The 18,351-nt window shown below is 39.2% G+C and overlaps 6 protein-coding genes across 6 annotated transcripts; 1 reads left to right on the top strand and 5 right to left on the bottom strand.

Moving 5' to 3' along the window:
* Positions 1-53: 53 nt before the first annotated feature.
* On the bottom strand, positions 54-1,059 carry LOC149610261 (proton-coupled folate transporter-like). The gene is made up of 4 exons (XM_089859071.1): positions 950-1,059; positions 797-883; positions 576-732; positions 54-194 (listed from the first exon to the last, which is right to left on the bottom strand). Exons 1-4 carry the CDS (start codon positions 1,050-1,052, stop codon positions 164-166), a joined length of 378 nt encoding a protein of 125 aa, XP_089715197.1. The 5' UTR covers positions 1,053-1,059; the 3' UTR covers positions 54-163.
* On the bottom strand, positions 1,053-2,160 carry LOC149610262 (proton-coupled folate transporter-like; the record flags this gene model as incomplete). The annotated part of the gene is made up of 2 exons (XM_089859526.1): positions 1,266-2,160; positions 1,053-1,189 (listed from the first exon to the last, which is right to left on the bottom strand). Coding segments are annotated over exons 1-2 (1,032 nt in total), but the record flags the coding sequence as incomplete, so codon positions are not given.
* A 1,583-nt stretch (positions 2,161-3,743) lies between these two features.
* LOC149610263 (putative peptidoglycan muropeptide transporter SLC46) lies at positions 3,744-5,730 on the bottom strand. Its single transcript, XM_089858874.1, has 3 exons — positions 4,742-5,730; positions 4,189-4,428; positions 3,744-3,869 (listed from the first exon to the last, which is right to left on the bottom strand). Exons 1-3 carry the CDS (start codon positions 5,634-5,636, stop codon positions 3,760-3,762), a joined length of 1,245 nt encoding a protein of 414 aa, XP_089715000.1. The 5' UTR covers positions 5,637-5,730; the 3' UTR covers positions 3,744-3,759.
* Positions 5,731-6,743: 1,013 nt separating this feature from the next.
* LOC149610264 (proton-coupled folate transporter-like) lies at positions 6,744-8,669 on the bottom strand. The gene is made up of 5 exons (XM_089859527.1): positions 7,685-8,669; positions 7,382-7,621; positions 7,239-7,322; positions 7,011-7,167; positions 6,744-6,943 (listed from the first exon to the last, which is right to left on the bottom strand). The coding sequence occupies exons 1-5, from the start codon at positions 8,667-8,669 to the stop codon at positions 6,814-6,816; spliced, it is 1,596 nt and encodes a 531-aa protein (XP_089715653.1). The 3' UTR covers positions 6,744-6,813.
* A 1,884-nt stretch (positions 8,670-10,553) lies between these two features.
* LOC149610265 (proton-coupled folate transporter-like) lies at positions 10,554-15,281 on the bottom strand. The gene is made up of 7 exons (XM_089859528.1): positions 15,143-15,281; positions 14,956-15,075; positions 11,534-12,598; positions 11,231-11,470; positions 11,088-11,171; positions 10,860-11,037; positions 10,554-10,792 (listed from the first exon to the last, which is right to left on the bottom strand). Exons 3-7 carry the CDS (start codon positions 12,516-12,518, stop codon positions 10,666-10,668), a joined length of 1,614 nt encoding a protein of 537 aa, XP_089715654.1. The 5' UTR covers positions 12,519-12,598; positions 14,956-15,075; positions 15,143-15,281; the 3' UTR covers positions 10,554-10,665.
* Positions 14,646-16,287, top strand: LOC149610266 (lysosomal proton-coupled steroid conjugate and bile acid symporter SLC46A3-like). Its single transcript, XM_089859529.1, has 4 exons — positions 14,646-15,591; positions 15,622-15,871; positions 15,951-16,049; positions 16,116-16,287. The coding sequence occupies exons 1-4, from the start codon at positions 14,650-14,652 to the stop codon at positions 16,274-16,276; spliced, it is 1,452 nt and encodes a 483-aa protein (XP_089715655.1). The 5' UTR covers positions 14,646-14,649; the 3' UTR covers positions 16,277-16,287.
* Positions 16,288-18,351: the final 2,064 nt, after the last annotated feature.

The raw sequence follows: 18,351 nt of genomic DNA on the forward strand, positions 1-18,351 counted from the left end.
TGTGAAAATCTTAGTTAAACTTAATCACCGAAAAAAGCATTAAAAAACCACTAGTGATAAAATAATTTTTATTGTTTATTGATTTGTATACATCGTGCTTAAAAAATTCGTAATTTGGAAGTTCTTTGCTTGAAGTTTGTAGTTATAATCACTCAACGGATAGTTAACGTTTCCGAATAAAGATTAGTTCAAACCTGTATATAAGAGCATGCAAAACAGATTAGAATATCATGGTGACCTTCACACTTTCTCTGCGAGACTGCTGCCTAAATTGTTCGCGTTGCATACCAGGCTGAGAGAAAAGTATTTAATTTTTTAAACTGGACATGTGGCCAGTAGAGCCCAAGCACGTTTAATTAAAAAAAAACTGGACATTGGCTACTTGAAATGGTTAATCTTGAAACGTTTTAAATTAATTAAGCGGCCATACACAGGGTCGGTAGACCCCCCCCCCCCCAAGCATTTAATTTTTAAACTGGCCCAACTAGTTTATAAACTGTCCAGGGTCACTGCTTTATTTCTCAGCCTGTTGCATACTCCAACGCAATGGGTTGTGGAGGAATTATTTTTCTTACGCAATAATTAAAATGGGAACAACGAGGAAAGCACTGCCAGCTAGGAAAACCATTCCTGGGAAAGAATCTAAAGTGTTGTTGTATATTGTCGCGAAGATATAGGTACTGACTGTAAGAAGGGTGTTTTCCATTATCATCAAGATGCAGAACACTTTACCTGCAATGCAAAGGAATAACGGAAAGAATCAATAAATCATAGTTCCAAAATGAATCTGTCAAACCTTGATCGTTGGGACCAACAACCTTGGAAAGTTTCGCGTTTAAAACCATAGAGCAAAGACCAAGCAAAACAGATTCGAACACAGAAGCTGCAAACGTCATATTAGTGGTGTTAGCTGACCTCTTATAGACTTAGCTCTGAATATTTCTTTTACTAGCGTAGAAAATCCAGGGTTGGTACGCGAAAGCCCTTCCAATGCATTGTGTCGCTAATATGAACATGTAGATCATTGCCAAACAGGAATCGGATATTTTCATGACTTTGGTCAAGAAGGGAACTATCAGGGCTGCCAAGAATAGATTGCCGAATTTGAAGCCGTTATTAATTAAGGTGTATCGTGCCACATCCCAGCCATAAACTTTATTCACGAAGAAGAACATGTTGTGACTGATGCCTAAATGAAATTGTTGAGCAAGTTTAAAACGAGGGTACTAAATCTCAAAAAGAAACCACGGAAATGAATTTCATACCAGAGTTTGCAATGTAAAGGCAGATTTTCACGGCGAAAATAATCAAAATATAAGTTCGTCCTTGGTTGTCCCTTTTCTTAAAGCATGCCCTAAAGTTATCTTTCAAAGAGTCCAGGTTGCAGAAATTGAAAAAGGCGGTTCTCCAAGAATAGTGCGCCAGATGGTCCCGTTTTTCGTTAATGAATGCCACCACGAATAATAGAGCTAACACGTCGACAATTACAGCGGAACCATAGAGCCATTTATAGCCAAAGTATTTCCAAACCTGCCCGGCGATAATCGTTGCTAATGGACTAGCGGTCGAAGTAATAACTTCGAAAATGGCGAACCGCAATGTTCTTGCTGAAGACCCACTGTCTTCCGTAAGCATGCAATATATGTTGTTTATGTACGCGAGACCGGCTCCGGTGAAACCGTATGGTATGTTAGCCAACAAGGCGAACTCAACCCGTAATGATGTCCAATAGACGAACAACAACATGTAAGCCGCTTTGAAGATCCTTCCAATTGAGGCGATAGTTATGATTGGTTTTCTGCCGAATTTGTCGCTGAATGGACCCGCGAAGATTGTAACTATAAGTGAGGGTATGAATTCGACGAATTTTACGTACGTAGTCATGTAATTAGCTTCGCGTTGGGCTTCATCCAGTATGTCTTGATGAGCAGTTATGTTGGCGCAGACTTCCTCCGTTTGGTTGAAGTTAACCCTGCAGGCCCGATCCATATAGAGAGCAGACTCCGCTGTGCCGAACAAAGCGGCACCAAATGCGTGAAGTACCATAAATAACTCGAGTCTTAAAGTTTTCCACCATTTTTCACTGGTTTGTTCCGGCATCTTTTCCTCTCCCTCGTGTGCCACCTTTGGAACGTCGACTTTAAACGTTTTTGAAACCATTTTCAGCTGAAGAAAGGTCAAATACTCGTTGCAAATAATTCAGCTTTGTGTAATGGACCCGGAATCTTAAATACATCAAATTTTTGTCTTGCGAAGATAACAGTTTAGTTTTAACGAGGGGTTGCTTCTATATCCGTGGATTTTTACAGTGTGTTGTTTCGTGGATTTTAGCGAAGCTGGAGTTGCGATGTCCTTGTAGACCTTATGCAATGTAGCGGTTAGATAGTCAGGTGTTTTGGCTGACTTAGTCCTTGTTTATAATATTGATTTGTTATAGGAATACCCCTTTCGCCGTTTTGAAATTAAATTAAAAGTATTCAAATTCGAGAGATCTCTTGACAGCTTAAGTAGCATATATGAAAATAAGTATGACACTCGATCAAATACGTTTATTTTGGTGGATTTTCGAGTAAACCTTAATCCACGCCGACCGGCTTGTTATTTGTCAAAATTTCTATAGAAGCGCCAACTGGCGAGACTCAGACAGTAAGTACAAACATCCAAGGATAAATATGAGTTACACCATAAGTTCATAACACTTCGTATACTTCGTAATGCTAGAGACTTACTGAGTTCCAGAGCGACGCGAGAATTGACCAGTAACCAGTGAAAACTTATGGAACACATCTTATGAACTTATAATAATATGTTTATTGTTTATTAATTTGTACATATGATGCTTAAAACAATTAAAATTAAACTTCGACTCTTAGACTAGACATTTTTTGACGTCTTCACTTCGATTATTTACAGTGGCGTCGCTAGGCCCCCCAAAATAATCCGTAAACCCTACCAAAAATTGCTGTTAGGAACCTAAAATTCTGTAGCAAAGATTATTATGATAGATTCGTTAAGTTTCATCTCTGCAGAGATGAATTTCAATATCAAACAGTACAATTTTGAAGAAAAAAACAAATGGAGACAAGTAAAATGTTTCATGTTCTTTCGGAGGGAGTCCCAATAGTGTGGACTAAAAGCTAACCAAAACCAAAAATAAACTTAAGACGAGTGAAAATCATTCATAATCGGTTCCGTAGTGGCGTAGTCTTTATCAATAAAAGGTTGTATATCTTTAAATACGACTAATTTCACGTTGACACAAATTTACGGATAGTTTTAAAGGTCTACACATTTTCCAATGAACCCATTAAGCAATTTTTTTTATTAATTTCTTATAATAACTAGTTCGCCCAGATTTAGCCCCCCCAAATTTCAAACCCTAGCGACGCTACTGATTATTTATGAAATTACGAAGGTGGGTTCTTCAATTTCTTCATCACTTTCTATTTGAGTATAAACGTGACTTTTGTCATCGAAATATCTTACGAACCAACTGCATACGTGTTTTCCATGTGAATTAATATATCGCCTTGTAAGATTTTCTGAACGAAAAAGTTTTCTTACGCAAAAATTCCAATAGGAACAATGTAGAAACCGCTGGCGACTAAGAAAACCATTCCTGGGAAAGAATCTAAAGTGCTGTTGTATATTGACGCGAATAGGTATGTACCCACTGAAGGTAGCGTTTCCTCCAGTATCGCTACGACGCAGAACGCTTTACCTGACAAGAAATAATGGAAAGGCACGTTAAATCAAGTTTTAAACTTGATAGTTCATCAAACCTTGCTCGTCCGGACCAACAACCTTCGAAATTTTTGACTTTAAAACCGTTGAGCATATACCCGGTAGAACGGATTCGAACACAGACGCTGAAATAGTTATAAAAGTTGCGTTGGCGGGTCTTTTATAGGTTTAGCATAAGTTATGTTCCATAAGTTTGTTACTGGTGGCTGGGAGCTTGTCATAAAGTGACGTAGGTCATAGATTCTCGTAAAGCGAAGACGCCTGGTGAGGCGCTGTCAAAGACTAAATAGGAAGATGGACTGCAAAAACCGAGTGCAGTCAATTCTCGCGTCGTTCTTGAACTAGCTCGAGCTGTAAGTCCCTAGCATTACCAAGTATAGGTAGTGTCATACTTATGGAACATATCTTATAACCTTATATTTTAGCTCTGAATATTTCTCATACTCGCGTAGTAGATCCATGTTTTGTAGGCGAAGGCCATTCCAATGCACTGTGCTGTTAGTATGAACATGGAGCCTAATGCCAAACAGGAATCTGTGATTTTGATGACTTTAGTCAAGAAGGTGCCTATCGCGGCAGCCAAAAATATATTGCCGAATTTGAAGCCGTTATCGACTATAGTGAACTGTGCCACATCCCAGCCGTAAACTTTATTCACGAAGAAGAACATGGTATGATTGATGCCTAAATGTAATTGAATCGTTGATTAGCTTCCATGCCTCAAAACATGGAGGAAAATGGATAGGAGAAGAAAAGACAGGGTCAGCTCTACATGGCTTTTGATGTCAACCACCCACAGCGGGGAGAAGGGGTAGGTTGGAAATGTGGTGTAGTCACGTGACAAAGAACCTTGGAATGTTTACCAGGATGCTCTTCCATGCACTTGTGGGTGGAAGGAGTTTCGGATGGACAGAGTAAGAGAACCCTCTTTTCCTCTCCTTCTATTTTTCCTCTTTGGTCAGAAGAAACCGATAAATTCAAGAAATAATTTTCGAACCCGATTTTCCAATGTAAAGACAGAGTTTTGCAGTGAAAACCATCCATATTTGAGTTCGCCCTTGGTTTTCCCTTTTCTTCAAGCAAACTCTGAAGTTTTCTTTCAAAGAGTCAAGGTTACAGATACCATCAAATGCAGTTCTCCAGGAATACGACGTAAAGTTCTCCCGTTTTTCTTTAATGAACACCACTAAGAACATCAGAGCTAACGCGTCGAGAACTAAAGCGGACCCAAAGAGCCATTTATACCCGAAATATTTCCAAACCTGCCCGCCTATAATAGTGGATACTGGCGCGACTGTCAACTTGACAACTTCGTAAATGGCGAACCGGAGTGTTCTGGTGGAAGTTGTACTGCTGTCCGAGAGCAGGCAGTAGATATTACTCGAGTAGGCGATGCTGCCTCCAGTCAAACCGAGTGGTAAGCTAGCCAACAGGAAATACTCAACCGGTAACGTTGTCCAGTAGACTAAAAACAATGTATAAGCCGCGCTGCCCACCCTTCCAATTGAAGCGAAAGTTATGATTGGTTTTCTGCCAAATTTGTCGCTGAATGATCCCGCGAAGATTGTCACGATTAGTGAGGGTATGATATTGATGACGTAGTTGTACGTTGTCAAGTAATTAGCTTTGCGTTGGGCGTCATCCAGGATGTCCGGGTAAGCCGTTATGTTGGCGCATACTTCCTCCGTTTGGTTCAAGTTAACCATGCAGACTCGATTCATATAGAGACTAGAACGCGCCGCGCCTCCTAAGTATGTCCCAAATACTTGAATCACCATGAATAATTCGATTCTCAACGTTTTCCACCATTTTTCTCTGCTTGTTTTTGGGTTATTTTCACCTCCAACGTATCCCACATCAGGAATGTCGTCTCTGTACGTATTTGAATCCATTTTTTTAATACTACGTCATGAAGATCAACTTCCGTTGCATTCTTTTTTATACATCATGGGAATCGGATAAAGCATAGTTTTACCTGTAGTTGTTTACTACGATATACTTTCGATGCTCTTTTTCTAGGCCCGCGCCAGTCTACGTATAGATGTAGTGGATAGACCATATAGAAGTATGATACTCAGGTGTTTTACGTCGAAAAACGTTCCATTCTATAACATAAAAGAGTCGCGTGCATGCATCGTATCACTACAATTCTCTCCCGCCCTTTTGAAATTAACAAAATAAGAAGTAAAACCATGAATTTATCTTGATGGTGATTTTTAGTTGATTCAGAACGTCACTGTTATACGATGTGGGAGGTTATTTCTCATTACTTCCTGCCTAAACGCATTGAAAATTAAAGTTTTGTTTGAAATAGCAATACGTTCTAAATCTAAACCAAGATAGGGGACGTAATTCTAATTTACACGAATTAAAATCGATTGAAGGGCATGAGCATCTATAATAAACAAAATTTATCCGTCTTACGACTAGAACGTTAGACTTTTCCGTTCCTGTTTTTTACTGTCAATTTCTGTGGTGTTCTGATAAGTCTGCCATATTTTAAAGGGTGTGTTCTTTGGGTCAAACTGTGTGGGAAGTGTCAAAAAGAGCATGGGGGTCCACAAAATTTAGTTGGCCCCTAAAACAATGAAATAGTCACACATATGGAGTAAGACACATCAGCCTTCAATAGTCTGAATCAATTATAAGAACGTTATTTAGCAGAAGTGTATACTTTTAGATGGGTAGAAGTGCGCGTTCGCTGGTAAAGCTAATTACTTTACATATGAAATCTAATTCCTTGTTTTAGGGGCCAAACAATGTTTGGGAGCCCATATCTCCGTAAGTAAATGTTATAGATCCCATGTTTTTTGACACTTGACACTCAGTTTGACCCAAAGATCACACCCTTTAATTTATGACAGACTTACCAGAAACACCCTGTCTTTCCGGAATACGATTGGCGCTGTGATTAACTTTAAGTTGCAGTAAAATATGAAAGAATTAAGTCTTGGTGTATTAAAATCGCACTTCTTATCGGTTTCAATAGATCACAAAAATGTATGGACAAAAACAATTATTTAATATAAACAATATAGTGTAGTTGTACATGTTCCGTCGACTACGAGGCTAAGCTTTAACAGGAATAGAAGAAAGTGGTGTTGACCCTTCAGTCTCAGGGGATTTAACCGAACAAATGTCATCACCAATCATACTTTCGTAGTCGGACGGTATCACAGTTGGTAACGTTAGTAACCAACTACAAGAAAAACAAAGTTAATTGTTATTGTTTAAAAAAGATATTAAAATTAGTATTAAACTCTTACATAAATACACCAATTGGATAAATTAAAAGGGTAGCCGTTACTAGGTAAACCAAACCCGGAAAGATTTCCAGGGTATTGTTGTATAGGAATGTAACAAATAGAGTTCCTGGAGTCGGAGCCAAAGATTCGAAAATGGCCAAGACTGCAAATATCTTACCTAAAATTGAGATAAGAAGAAATGGTTAACTAATTGGTCGTAACTCGAGCTTTGTCATATTTTGAACTCACCGAGTTCATCTCCACTGACTGTTTTGGACAGCTTTGACCTGAAGGCCATTGGTCCTGCTCCACTCATCAGTCCCACAGCGAAGGCTAGAATATATTTAAGTTGCGGTACTAATTGTAAATAACAAGAATTAAGCAAGACTTACATATGTAAAAGATCCACGGTTCGGTAGCCAATCCACGGCTGACGTTTTGGGCAGTCAATGACACAATGCCGATTAACCCTAACACGGAGTCGGTTATTTTCATGACACGAGTCAGGATAGGAATCATTATTATCATTATAGCCATGCTCGCTAAACTGAACGCAGTCGATATGGTGGTATATTGAGGCAAGTCCCAACCATACATCTTATTAGCGAAGAGATACGTCAAGGATGCCAAAGCTAGAATTTACCAATTATCAGTTAGACTTAATGATGGTTTTAGGACCAAGAAGATCTAATTACATATATAATTAAGTATCAAAACGCAGCCGCAAGGCATCAGCAACAAAATCTGGGCCCTGGCTTTGTTTTCTCTTTTTTTGAAGCAACTTTTAAAATTTTCTTTAACACTTTCGAACGCAAAGAAATCGGTCATTTTGGTGTAAAAAGACGCTTTAGTTATGTTGGAACGATCGTCGCTGATTTGAAAGAAACCGTAGACCAACGTGATGACGTGAATTATCAACCCTGTTCCGTAGACGGGAGTGTACCTCCAATACTTGAATATTTGTCCCGCCGCTAGACTCGATAAAGGCAACGCTAGAAAGTAAAATCCTTCCAGGATGGCGTACTTCAGTGTCCGATTGGACTCGCTAGTTTTATCGGACTGCATACTGTAGACCATAGCCAGAATACTGATCATACCACCGGTCAAGGCCATAGGGACTGACGATAACAAAAAGTAACCCACCCTCAAGCTTTCGTAATAGACGAAGAGGAGTTGGATAACGTCTTGGATGATACTCCCTATGACGGCAACAAGCAATGGTGATTTTCTCCCGTACTTGTCACTCCAGGAACCAATGAACATGGCGTACACCGCGCCAGGAAGCATGGCGATTAGAGTAGTGTATAAGGTCATGTTGTTAGCCTGGGCTTGTACCTTATTTAGAACGTGCTGGTACGAAGACAAGTTGAAACAGACATCACGCGTTTCGTTGTAGTTGACCAGACAACCCCGTTCCATGAGAAGGTTAGGGTTTGTCGTCATATTCAGGGTATATCCAAACATGTACATGAAGATGAAGAATTCAATTTGTAATTTTTTCCACCATTTTGCTTCTGGGACATCAAGTTTTTCGACAAGGGGGATAGGGTCATTGGAAGATGGTGGTGTCTCTGTCAATTTTCGGTCCAAATTTGGGGGTCCATTTGATGCGCTTTCGTCGTAGGGTAGGGATAGCTTTAAAGATGGTCTCTTGAAGGCGGTATTTTCAGTGTCGGCCATTTTCGAATCTCGGGTTATTTATAACAAATGAATCGAGCTTTGTACCTCTTGATTACTCCATTTTAGCGTACGCTCTTTGTCTTGATAAATTATGAAATAAGGTAAAGGGGTTAGTTGGTTTGCCAATTTATGCTATAATCTTTCAACAGAGCGGCTTTTCTTATCATGTTTTTTTGCTGATAACAGGAGATTAATAAGTATAGCATTCTTAATCAGCTGCTTCTAATGCGTATATCGTGTAGGTAGCATGGAAGTCCCAGGTACTATCATAAGTTCATAAGATATGTTCCATAGATTTGTCACTGGGTACTGAGAGCTTGTCATGAAGTGACGTAGGTGGAACGTCATAGATTCTCGTAAAGCGACGCCTGGTGAGGCGCTGTCAAAGGCTAATAGAAATATGGGCTGCAAAACCGAGTGTAGTCAATTCTCGCGTCGTTCTCGAACTAGCTCTCAGTAAGTCTCTAGCATTACGAAGTACAGGAAGTGTCATACTTATGGAATATATCTTATAAACTTATGGTACTATACTAACAAAACTCACGTGTTTTTCTGCGTTGCCATAACGCTTTATACTCGGAAACTGCAGTAGCCTTATTCAAATATTTCCATCAAAGCGATTGACCAGATGAATGAGCGAGAAACTAGTTTACTTAGGGTATACTTTACTATACTGCTACCTTGAAAGACATACGCCCCTACATCAACCCGCATTTCAATAATACACAACGTAGCTGAGTAACTGTTCTGGTTATAAAAATTGTCATATCTCTAGCTAATAGTTGAATTGGATTTCGTAATCTTATATCATATTTGTTATATAAACATTTCCTTCTGTTATCTTAAGTTTTTAAACTACTCAAAGGGGGTTTCTGAACCTCTCTTCTTGAGAGGCATCTACACTCTTACTTCGTCACATCCTAAACGTGTTTCTAGGAAGCTTCCAACGAAATTGCCTCCTCTAGTCCTCCACGCAACGTTGGGTTGCCAGAAACCATTTTCATTTATGCTAATGATAGTTCACTCTTTAATTGATAATTGATAATTAATTGGTTTAGAATAAAGTTTGTTTTCCGCGTAATTTAGGTACGATTTGTGACATAAAAGCCACCCATCTTCGTTTTCAAATTTGACAGCCATTTATATTGCTAAAGAATTCCGTTTTTCACGATAAGTGCATACTGAAGCCAATAGGAGGGTTTAGGTATTCGTTAACAAAGGGTGCCGGTTGAGACTGAGGACTGCATTCAACTTCAGCCTAAACGCATTATAATGAAAGTCTAGTTGAAATTGGAATACGTTCTAAACAATTATAGGGGACGAAATACTAATTTACATGAATCAAATTCTTTTTAAGGGAATAAGCATCTATAATCAAAACATTTTACACGTATTACGGCTCAAACGCTTGATGTTTTCACTTCCGGTTTTTCTGTCAATTTCTGTAGTGTTTATGATAAGTCTGCCATATTTTAAAGGGTGTGTTCTTTGGGTCAATTTGAGTGAAAAGTATCAAAGATTATCCACAATATTTAGTTGGCCCCTAATACCCGGGTATAGTCACACAAGTGGAGTAAGACACATCAGCCTTCAATAGTCAGAATCAATCTAAGAAAGTTTTCTAGCAGAAGTGTATACTATTAGATGGGTAGAAGTGAGCGTCCGCTAGTAAAATGAAGCTAATTACTAAACACGCGTGACTTTATTTAGGGGCCGGTCAATGTTTGGGGGGGGCATATCTCCTGTAACTTAATGTTGTAGATAGTCCCATGTTTTTTGCCACTTTCCACACAGTTTCACCCAAAGAACACACCCCTTTTATTTATGACAGACCTATCAGAAACACCCTGTCTTTACGATTGGCGCTCTGAACTTTAATTCTCATTAAAATATAACTTTTTAACAATTTCAATGGATTACAAACATTGTATAAACAAAAACAATTATTTAATATAAACTACTTAGTGCAGTTGTACATGTTCCGTCGACCGCAAAGCTAAGCTTTGACAGGAATAGAAGGTGACGATGACCCTTCAGTCTCATCAGATTTAATCGAAGAAGTGTCATCATTAATCATTCTTTCGTAGTCGGACGGTATCACAGTTGGTAACGTTAGTAACCAACTACAGGAAAAACAAAGTTAATTGTTATTGTTTAAAAAAGATGTTAAAATTAGTATTAAACTCTTACATAAATACACCAATTGGATAAATTAAAAGGGTAGCCGTTACTAGGTAAACCAAACCCGGAAAGACTTCCAGGGTATTGTTGTATAGGAATGTGACGAATAGAGTTCCTGGAGTCGGAGCCAAAGATTCGAAAATGGCCAAGACTGAAAATAACTTACCTAAAATTGAGATAAGAAGAAATGGTTAACTAATTGGTCGTAACTCGAGCTTTGTCATATTTTGAACTCACCGAGTTCATCTCCTCTGACTGTTTTGGATAACTTTGACCTGAAGGCCAGTGGTCCTGCTCCACTCATCAGTCCCAAAGCGAATGCTAGAATATATTTAAGTTGCCGCACTAATTGTAAATAACAAGAATTAAGCAAGACTTACATATGTAAAAGATCCACGGTTCGGTAGCCAAGCCACGGCTGATGTTTTGGGCAGTCAATGACGCAATGCCGATTAACCCTAACATGGCGTCGGTTATTTTCATGACACGAGTCAGGATAGGAATCATTATTATCATTATGGCCATGCCCGCTAAACTGAACGCAGTCGATATGGTGGTATATTGAGGCAAGTCCCAACCGTACATCTTATTAGCGAAGAGATACGTCAAGGATGCCAAAGCTAGAATTTACCTGTTATCAATTAGACTTAACGATGGTTTTAGGACCAAGAAGATATAATTACATATATAATTAAGTATCAAAACGCAGCCGCACGGTATCAGCAACAAAATCTGTGCCCTGGCTTTGTTTTCTCTTTTTTTGACGCAGGTTTTAAAATTTTCTTTCACACTTTCGAAGGCAAAGAAATCGGTCATTTTGGTGTAAAGAGACGCTTTAGTTATGCTGGAACGATCGTCGCTGATTTGAAAGAAACCGTAGACCAACGTGATGACGTGAATTATCAATCCTGTTCCGTAGACGGGAATGTATCTCCAATACTTGAATATTTGTCCCGCCGCTAGACTCGATAATGGCATGGCTACAAAGAAAAATCCTTCCAGGATGGCGTACTTCAGTGTCCGATTGGACTCGCTAGATTTGTCCGACTGCATACTGTAGGTCATAGCCAGAACACTGATCATACCACCAGTCAAGGCCAAAGGGACTGACGATAGCAAAAAGTACTCCACTCTCAAGCTTTCGAAATAGACGAAGAAGAGTTGGATAACGTCTTGGATGATACTCCCTATGACGGCAACAAGCAATGGTGATTTTCTCCCGTACTTGTCACTCCAGGAACCAATGAACATGGCGTACACCGCGCCAGGAAGCATGGCGATTAGAGTAGTGTATAAGGTCATGTTGTTAGCCTGGGCTTGTACCTTATTTAGAACGTTCTCGTACGAAGTCAAGTTGAAACAGACGTCACGCGTTTCGTTGTAGTTGACCAGACATCCCCGTTCCATGAGAAGGTTAGCGTTTGTCGTCATACTCAGGGAAAATCCAAACATGAACATGAACATGAAGAATTCAATTTGTAATTTTTTCCACCATTTTGCTTTTGGAACATCAAGTTTTTCGACAAGGGGGATAGGGTCATTGGAAGATGGTGGCATCCCTGTAAATTTTCGGTCCAAATTTGGGTGTCCATTTGATGCGGTTTCGTCGTAAGGTAGGGATAGCTTTAAAGCTGGTTTCTTGGAGGCGGTATTTTCAGTGTCGGCCATTTTCGAATCTCGGGTTATTTAAAACAAATGAATCGAGCTTTGTTCCTCTTGATTACTCCATTTTAGCATACGCTCTTTGCCTAGATAAATTATGAAATGAAGTTAAGCGGTTAGTTGTTATGCCAATTCATGCAGTAATCTTTCAACAAAGCGGCTTTCTTTCTTATCATGTTTTTGCGGATAACAGGAGATTTTATAATTATAGCATTCTTAATCAGCTGCTTCAAATGCGTAATTCGTATGGGTTGCATGGCAGTCCCAGGCACTATCATAAGTTCATAAGATTTGTTCCATAAGTTTGTCACTGGTTAGTGAGAGCTTGTCAAGTAACGTAGGTCATAGATTCTCGTAAAGCGACGCCTGGTGAGGCGCTGTCAAAGGCGCATGTCGTTCTCGAACTAGCTCTCAGTAAGTCTCTAGCCAAGTATAGGTAGTGTCATACTTATGGAACATATCTTATAAACTTATGGTACTATACTAACAAAACTCACGTGTTTTTCTGCGTTGCCATAACGCTTTATACTCGGCAAATGCAGGAGCCTTCTACAAATATTTCCATCAAAGCGATTAACCAGATGAATGAGCGAGAAACTAGTTTACTAAGGGTATACTTTACTATACAGCTACCTTGAAACACTGACGCCCCTACATCAACCCGCATTTCTATAATACAGAGAGTAACTGTTCTGGTTAAAAAAATTGCAATATTTCTAGCATCATAGCTAACAGTTGAATTTGACTTCGTAATCTTATATCATATTTGTTATATAAATATTTTCTTCTCTTATCTCAAGTTTTTAAACTACACTCAAAGGGGGTTTTTGAACCTCTCTTCTTGAGAGGCATCTACACTCTTACTTCACGGAATCTGAAACGTGTTTCTATAAAGCTTCCTACGAAATTGCCTCCTCTAGTCCTTCACGCAACGTTGGGTTGCCAGAAATCATTTACATCGATGCTAATGATAGAATGTGACGTCAAGTCATTATGTTTCCTCGCCAGTTTTAATTGAAACTAACAAGTTTTCGAGCTACAAATTCGTGGCTTTATTTTTTCACTATTTCAATTAAATGACTATGTGTGAAAGTAAATGTTATATAACATTTGTATTTAATGTGGAACAGGAGGTTTAATTAATTTCATATTATGAATTATCATAGCGCGAGATAGATTAGTAAAGGGGATCAAGTGAAAGAGATCGCTGGTGAGTCTAGAGCCATATCACCAAATATTCATAGCTAAATACCAAAAGTATGTTTCGTTTAAGCATGCTCGCGCCGTGAAATATGAGAAAACCCCCCGCGGGGGGCATATACCTCTCAAAATAGTGTCGACCCCCTCTGCCTATAAATACCTTCACAACCGTAGCACAGGGAACACTCGTGAATAAACTCATATAGAACAAATGCTAGCTCTATAACGCCAAGAATTAACGGTTGGATCGCCATCGTGGAGTACTATTGTCTAACAACCTTTGACCTTAAAAAAGCTTTCTTTCTGATTAATTAGTTCGTGTAGAGGTTGAGAGGAGGGTCGTCGGCTCCTCATTATACATTGCGTCTCAGCCAAAGGCTGGAAACTGTGAAAGAAGTTTACTTTTTGATTTATCTATGAACTTTTGCTATAACTATAACGAAGTTGACTCAGGAGATATATGGTGAATTATTGATTATTTTATGGTAAATGGGTGTGGTTTTACATGTTTTCTTCTAATCTTAGGGTTAGGATTATTTCTTTTTACATTGAAAAATCTCGGATTACCGTGGTTAATTGTATAATTTACTGATTTCCAGTTTTGGGTAATTTTCGAAGAAATAGGTGGTTTTCTTTCAATTTGAAACAATAGACAACAATCACGAGGCTAAAAATTATAATCATCCTTGAAATAGCGTAGAAATACGCATCCCATTTCCATCTGATTACGGGTATCTTATTTAAGATAATTATAATGGAATTAATCGAACCTTCATGGAAGAAAAAATTATAACATAATGGGGGCGTATACTATATCGTAGGTCATATAATAAATTGCCATGATTAAATAGTTTCCTTCATCTCTCTAAATAAAATCTGTAACGCAATTTTGTTACAAAAACTTACGGGATATATATAATAACGATAAAATTAAAAAATGACCAAATCGGACAAAGAAACGGCCCTCCCGGCCTACGAAAATCTGGAGGATGTACCCTTGAGGGAGGAAGAGGACTCGTCCAAGATTACTTGGTCGGTGGTGATAACGTACTTGAAAGGGGTCGTAATCGAACCATTCTTCATGCTGTTTATGTTTTGTAACGCGGGCCGTAATGTTTTCACCCTATCTTTATTGAAAGACAAGGCTTGTCTAAATGAGTTGGGACACAATCGCACCGTGTGCGACGACCTTCACAATTACCCGGATATCGAGAATGAAGTACAACGATACGCCAACAATTACCATATGGCCTTTAGCTTGCTCGATGTATTGCCAGGGGTCGCTGCCAATATTTTTCTCAGTTCCTGGTCGGACAATTACGGACGAAAGGTCCCTTTACTCCTGGCAACTTTTGGGGTTATCCTGGAATTTGTCGGTATTATCATCAATCTCCTGGATTTCGAACTGCCCATTGCCTACTTGATATTGCCCGCCATTCCTGGAGGTTTTTGCGGCGGTGTCGTGGTCATCTTGACCGCTTGCGTCAGTTACATATCGGACGATAGTGACAACGCTACCAGAGCGCTTCGATTCGCCTTCTTCGAGTTTGCCTACATCTTGGCTGCGCCGATTGGAGGAGCAGTTTGCGGTGTACTCTACGAGAAAAGCGGTTATTTGGCCGTCTTCTTAACGTGTCTGGGTTGCGTCGTCGTCGGTTTCGTATTGCTCTTATTCCGATTGAAAGAAAAGAGGAAGAAGAAGTTGACCAATTTTAAAGAAGCCGCGAATTCTCTGTTTACCTTGGAGAACGTCAAGGCCAATGTCAAAGTTTGCATCCGTAAACGCGATGGTACTGTCCGAAAAGAAATGTGGCTGACTTTTTTCGCCATGAGTTGTTCCATACTAAACGTCTTGGGTTCGAATACTATTACTGTTTTTTTTTATATTAATTTTAACAATCGTGTTTGACCATGCATAGGTACTGAAACGGTCAATTACTTTTTCACCTCTAAAATGTATAATTGGGGAAATTATACTTACTCTATGTGGTCTATGGTTTTCAGCGTTTCGAGGGGTATCACTGTCCTGGTCGTCGTCCCTTTGGTCACCAAATTCTTCAAGGCCTCCGACGTTACCATCGCCTTGATCGGAGTGATATCGACTTTTGTCCAAACTGTACAACGTGCATTCGCCTATGAAACGTGGCTATATTTTATCGGTTAGTGCTTCTTTTCATTTAACATTATTAGGAGTAATCTGTACCTACATTTCTCCAGGACTCTAATATAATAAACGAACCTTAATCTTGATAGCAACGTTTACCGGTTTACTCGGTGGATTATTCAATATCGGGGTTCGATCTCGTCTTTCTAAACTCATACCGAAAAATGAAGCTGGTAAGTACTTTGTTGGTCATAGGGTAGGACTTAGTGTTGACTTTGCAGAAATACCATCTCTTTCAGGGAGTGCCTTTGCCGTCCTGATGTTATGTGAAAGTGTAACTCCAGTCATTGGACTGACCGTTTTCGCCCAAATTTATAACGCTTCAGTGGCTTGGTTTCCAGGTTTGACTAACTTGGTCGCGGCCGCCTTTCTAATATTTCCCATATGTATTTACGCGTAAGTTTAGAAAATTCCATCTATAGCTCTTCTTCACTTATTAGTACACGCAAAACTTCATAAGATGAAAACAAAAAGTATATATCATACATAGTTCCCTGTCTTTGGCTGTACATGCTATGTTAAGTGAGAAGCAATCGACCCTCCTCTCACCCCTACACGAACCAACCAATCAGCGAAGAGCTTTACTTTTTAGGTCAAAGATTTAGAAAATGGTACTCTATGGTGGCGATTCAAACGTTAAATGTTTAATGAGTAACTAAGAGGGAAAGACAGAGAGACGATTATGGGTCAACCCCCTTGTATATCTCGATACTGAGGGTTTTTTACATAAAAGAGGCTTATTCAAGCGTGTTCCCTGCCCTACGGTCGTGAAGGTGATCATACGTAGAGGGGCTCGACACTTTTCTAGGGGTAAGGGGGGTTTCTCACACTACATGGCGCAAGCAAGCTTCAATGAATGAAATGCACTATTTGTTTTTATCTACGAACCTTTGGTACTGTACATGTACCGTTGGGTTTTTTAGTTGGATCGGACGATTTGCTACACCACCTCCTTATAATGGAAATCAGGCGAAATCGACTGATAGTGAAAACAGTAATCATGTGGACGTAATGAAGATTGGGGACGTAACGGAAACACCTTCTATTTAGGTGTATGATGGGCCTAGATAATATGTTTGGGCTACGATATAGGGGCCCCTAATTTTGGAAATTTTACACTGGGCCCGACCCTTTTTAATGCTTTATTGATTTTAGTCCGAGCCAAATTGCGTACGGGTATATTGATAATTACATATTATGGTATAATTTATTTATATTTATATGTATATGTATATAATAAACACATTCCTTGTTTTTAATTTGGAAAAACGTTTTAATTTACTACTGATAGAAGTTAATTACATATTTCAAGGTCATTATTTTCTCAAACGGAATTCAGTTATCTAGAACCCCTCAACATTTTGCTCGAGAAACGGCACGGTCGCCCGATTGTTGGTCTCTATGCTTGGTTTTCGGTTGCTGAAATACCAAAGTCCATTTAGGAGAGTTTATGGCAATGTCTCTTCACTGTATTTGATTTTTTACGGCATTAAGCGACACATGAAAGGACAGAAAAAATTTAAAATAGGCCTATCTTTGAAGCAGGTGACACTGGGCTATAAAATTCCATTGGACGAATAGTACGTACTTACACTAAAGATCCCTTTAAAGAGATAATTTCGGGGGTATTACTGATTCATACATGCTAACTTTAATATGGTCATGAGGTTCAAAGGTTTAATATCCTTGAAAAATTGTATTTTTATCTTATCGTCGCTATCTTCATTATTTATATCTTGTTATTAAACTAATAATAACGTGAAAGCGGGTGAAAGATATATGAAATAACGATAAGTAAGTGTGGGGCGTAAATAACCATTTATGTAACTTTAGTTCATCAGTTTTCCCGATTCGATTTCTTTATACAGAAACGTAAGTATCATGACCTAAACTCAGTTTCAGTGAACTCGAGCCTGGCCTAAACTAGTAATTAAAGCAATAACATGGCAAAGTCAGACAAAGAATTGGTCCTCCCGGCCACGGAGGATTTGGAAGAAGTACCTTTAGATAACGAGACTGTTCCGACTAAAGTCACCTGGTCCGTGGTCATCGCGTACTTGAAAATAGCAGTAATCGAACCCTACTTGATGCTCTTCATGTTCGCTGGCGCCGCGCAAAAAATTATTGGTCAATCTCTGTTCAAAGACAAGGCTTGTCTGAATGAGCTAGGATACAACCACACTATTTGTGATAATCTCCACAGCTACTCGGACATTGAGAATGAAGTACAGCGAACGGCTAATAATTACCATATGGCTGCGTCAATGCTTGGAATTCTACCGGGAGTCATCACGAACCTTTTTCTCAGCTCCTGGTCAGACCATTATGGACGAAAAATTCCTTTACTTGTTGCCACTTTCGGAATTATCATAGAAATTGTGGGTATTATCATCAACATTATTAACTTCGAACTGCCCATTGGTTACATGATACTGCCAGCCGTTCCTGCCGGATCTTTCGGTGGTATCTTGGCAA

This window comes from Phalangium opilio, unplaced genomic scaffold (assembly GCF_054372755.1).
Source record: "Phalangium opilio isolate 3A_F unplaced genomic scaffold, DU_Popi_V2 ptg000329l_1, whole genome shotgun sequence".
NCBI lineage: Eukaryota > Metazoa > Arthropoda > Arachnida > Opiliones > Phalangiidae > Phalangium > Phalangium opilio.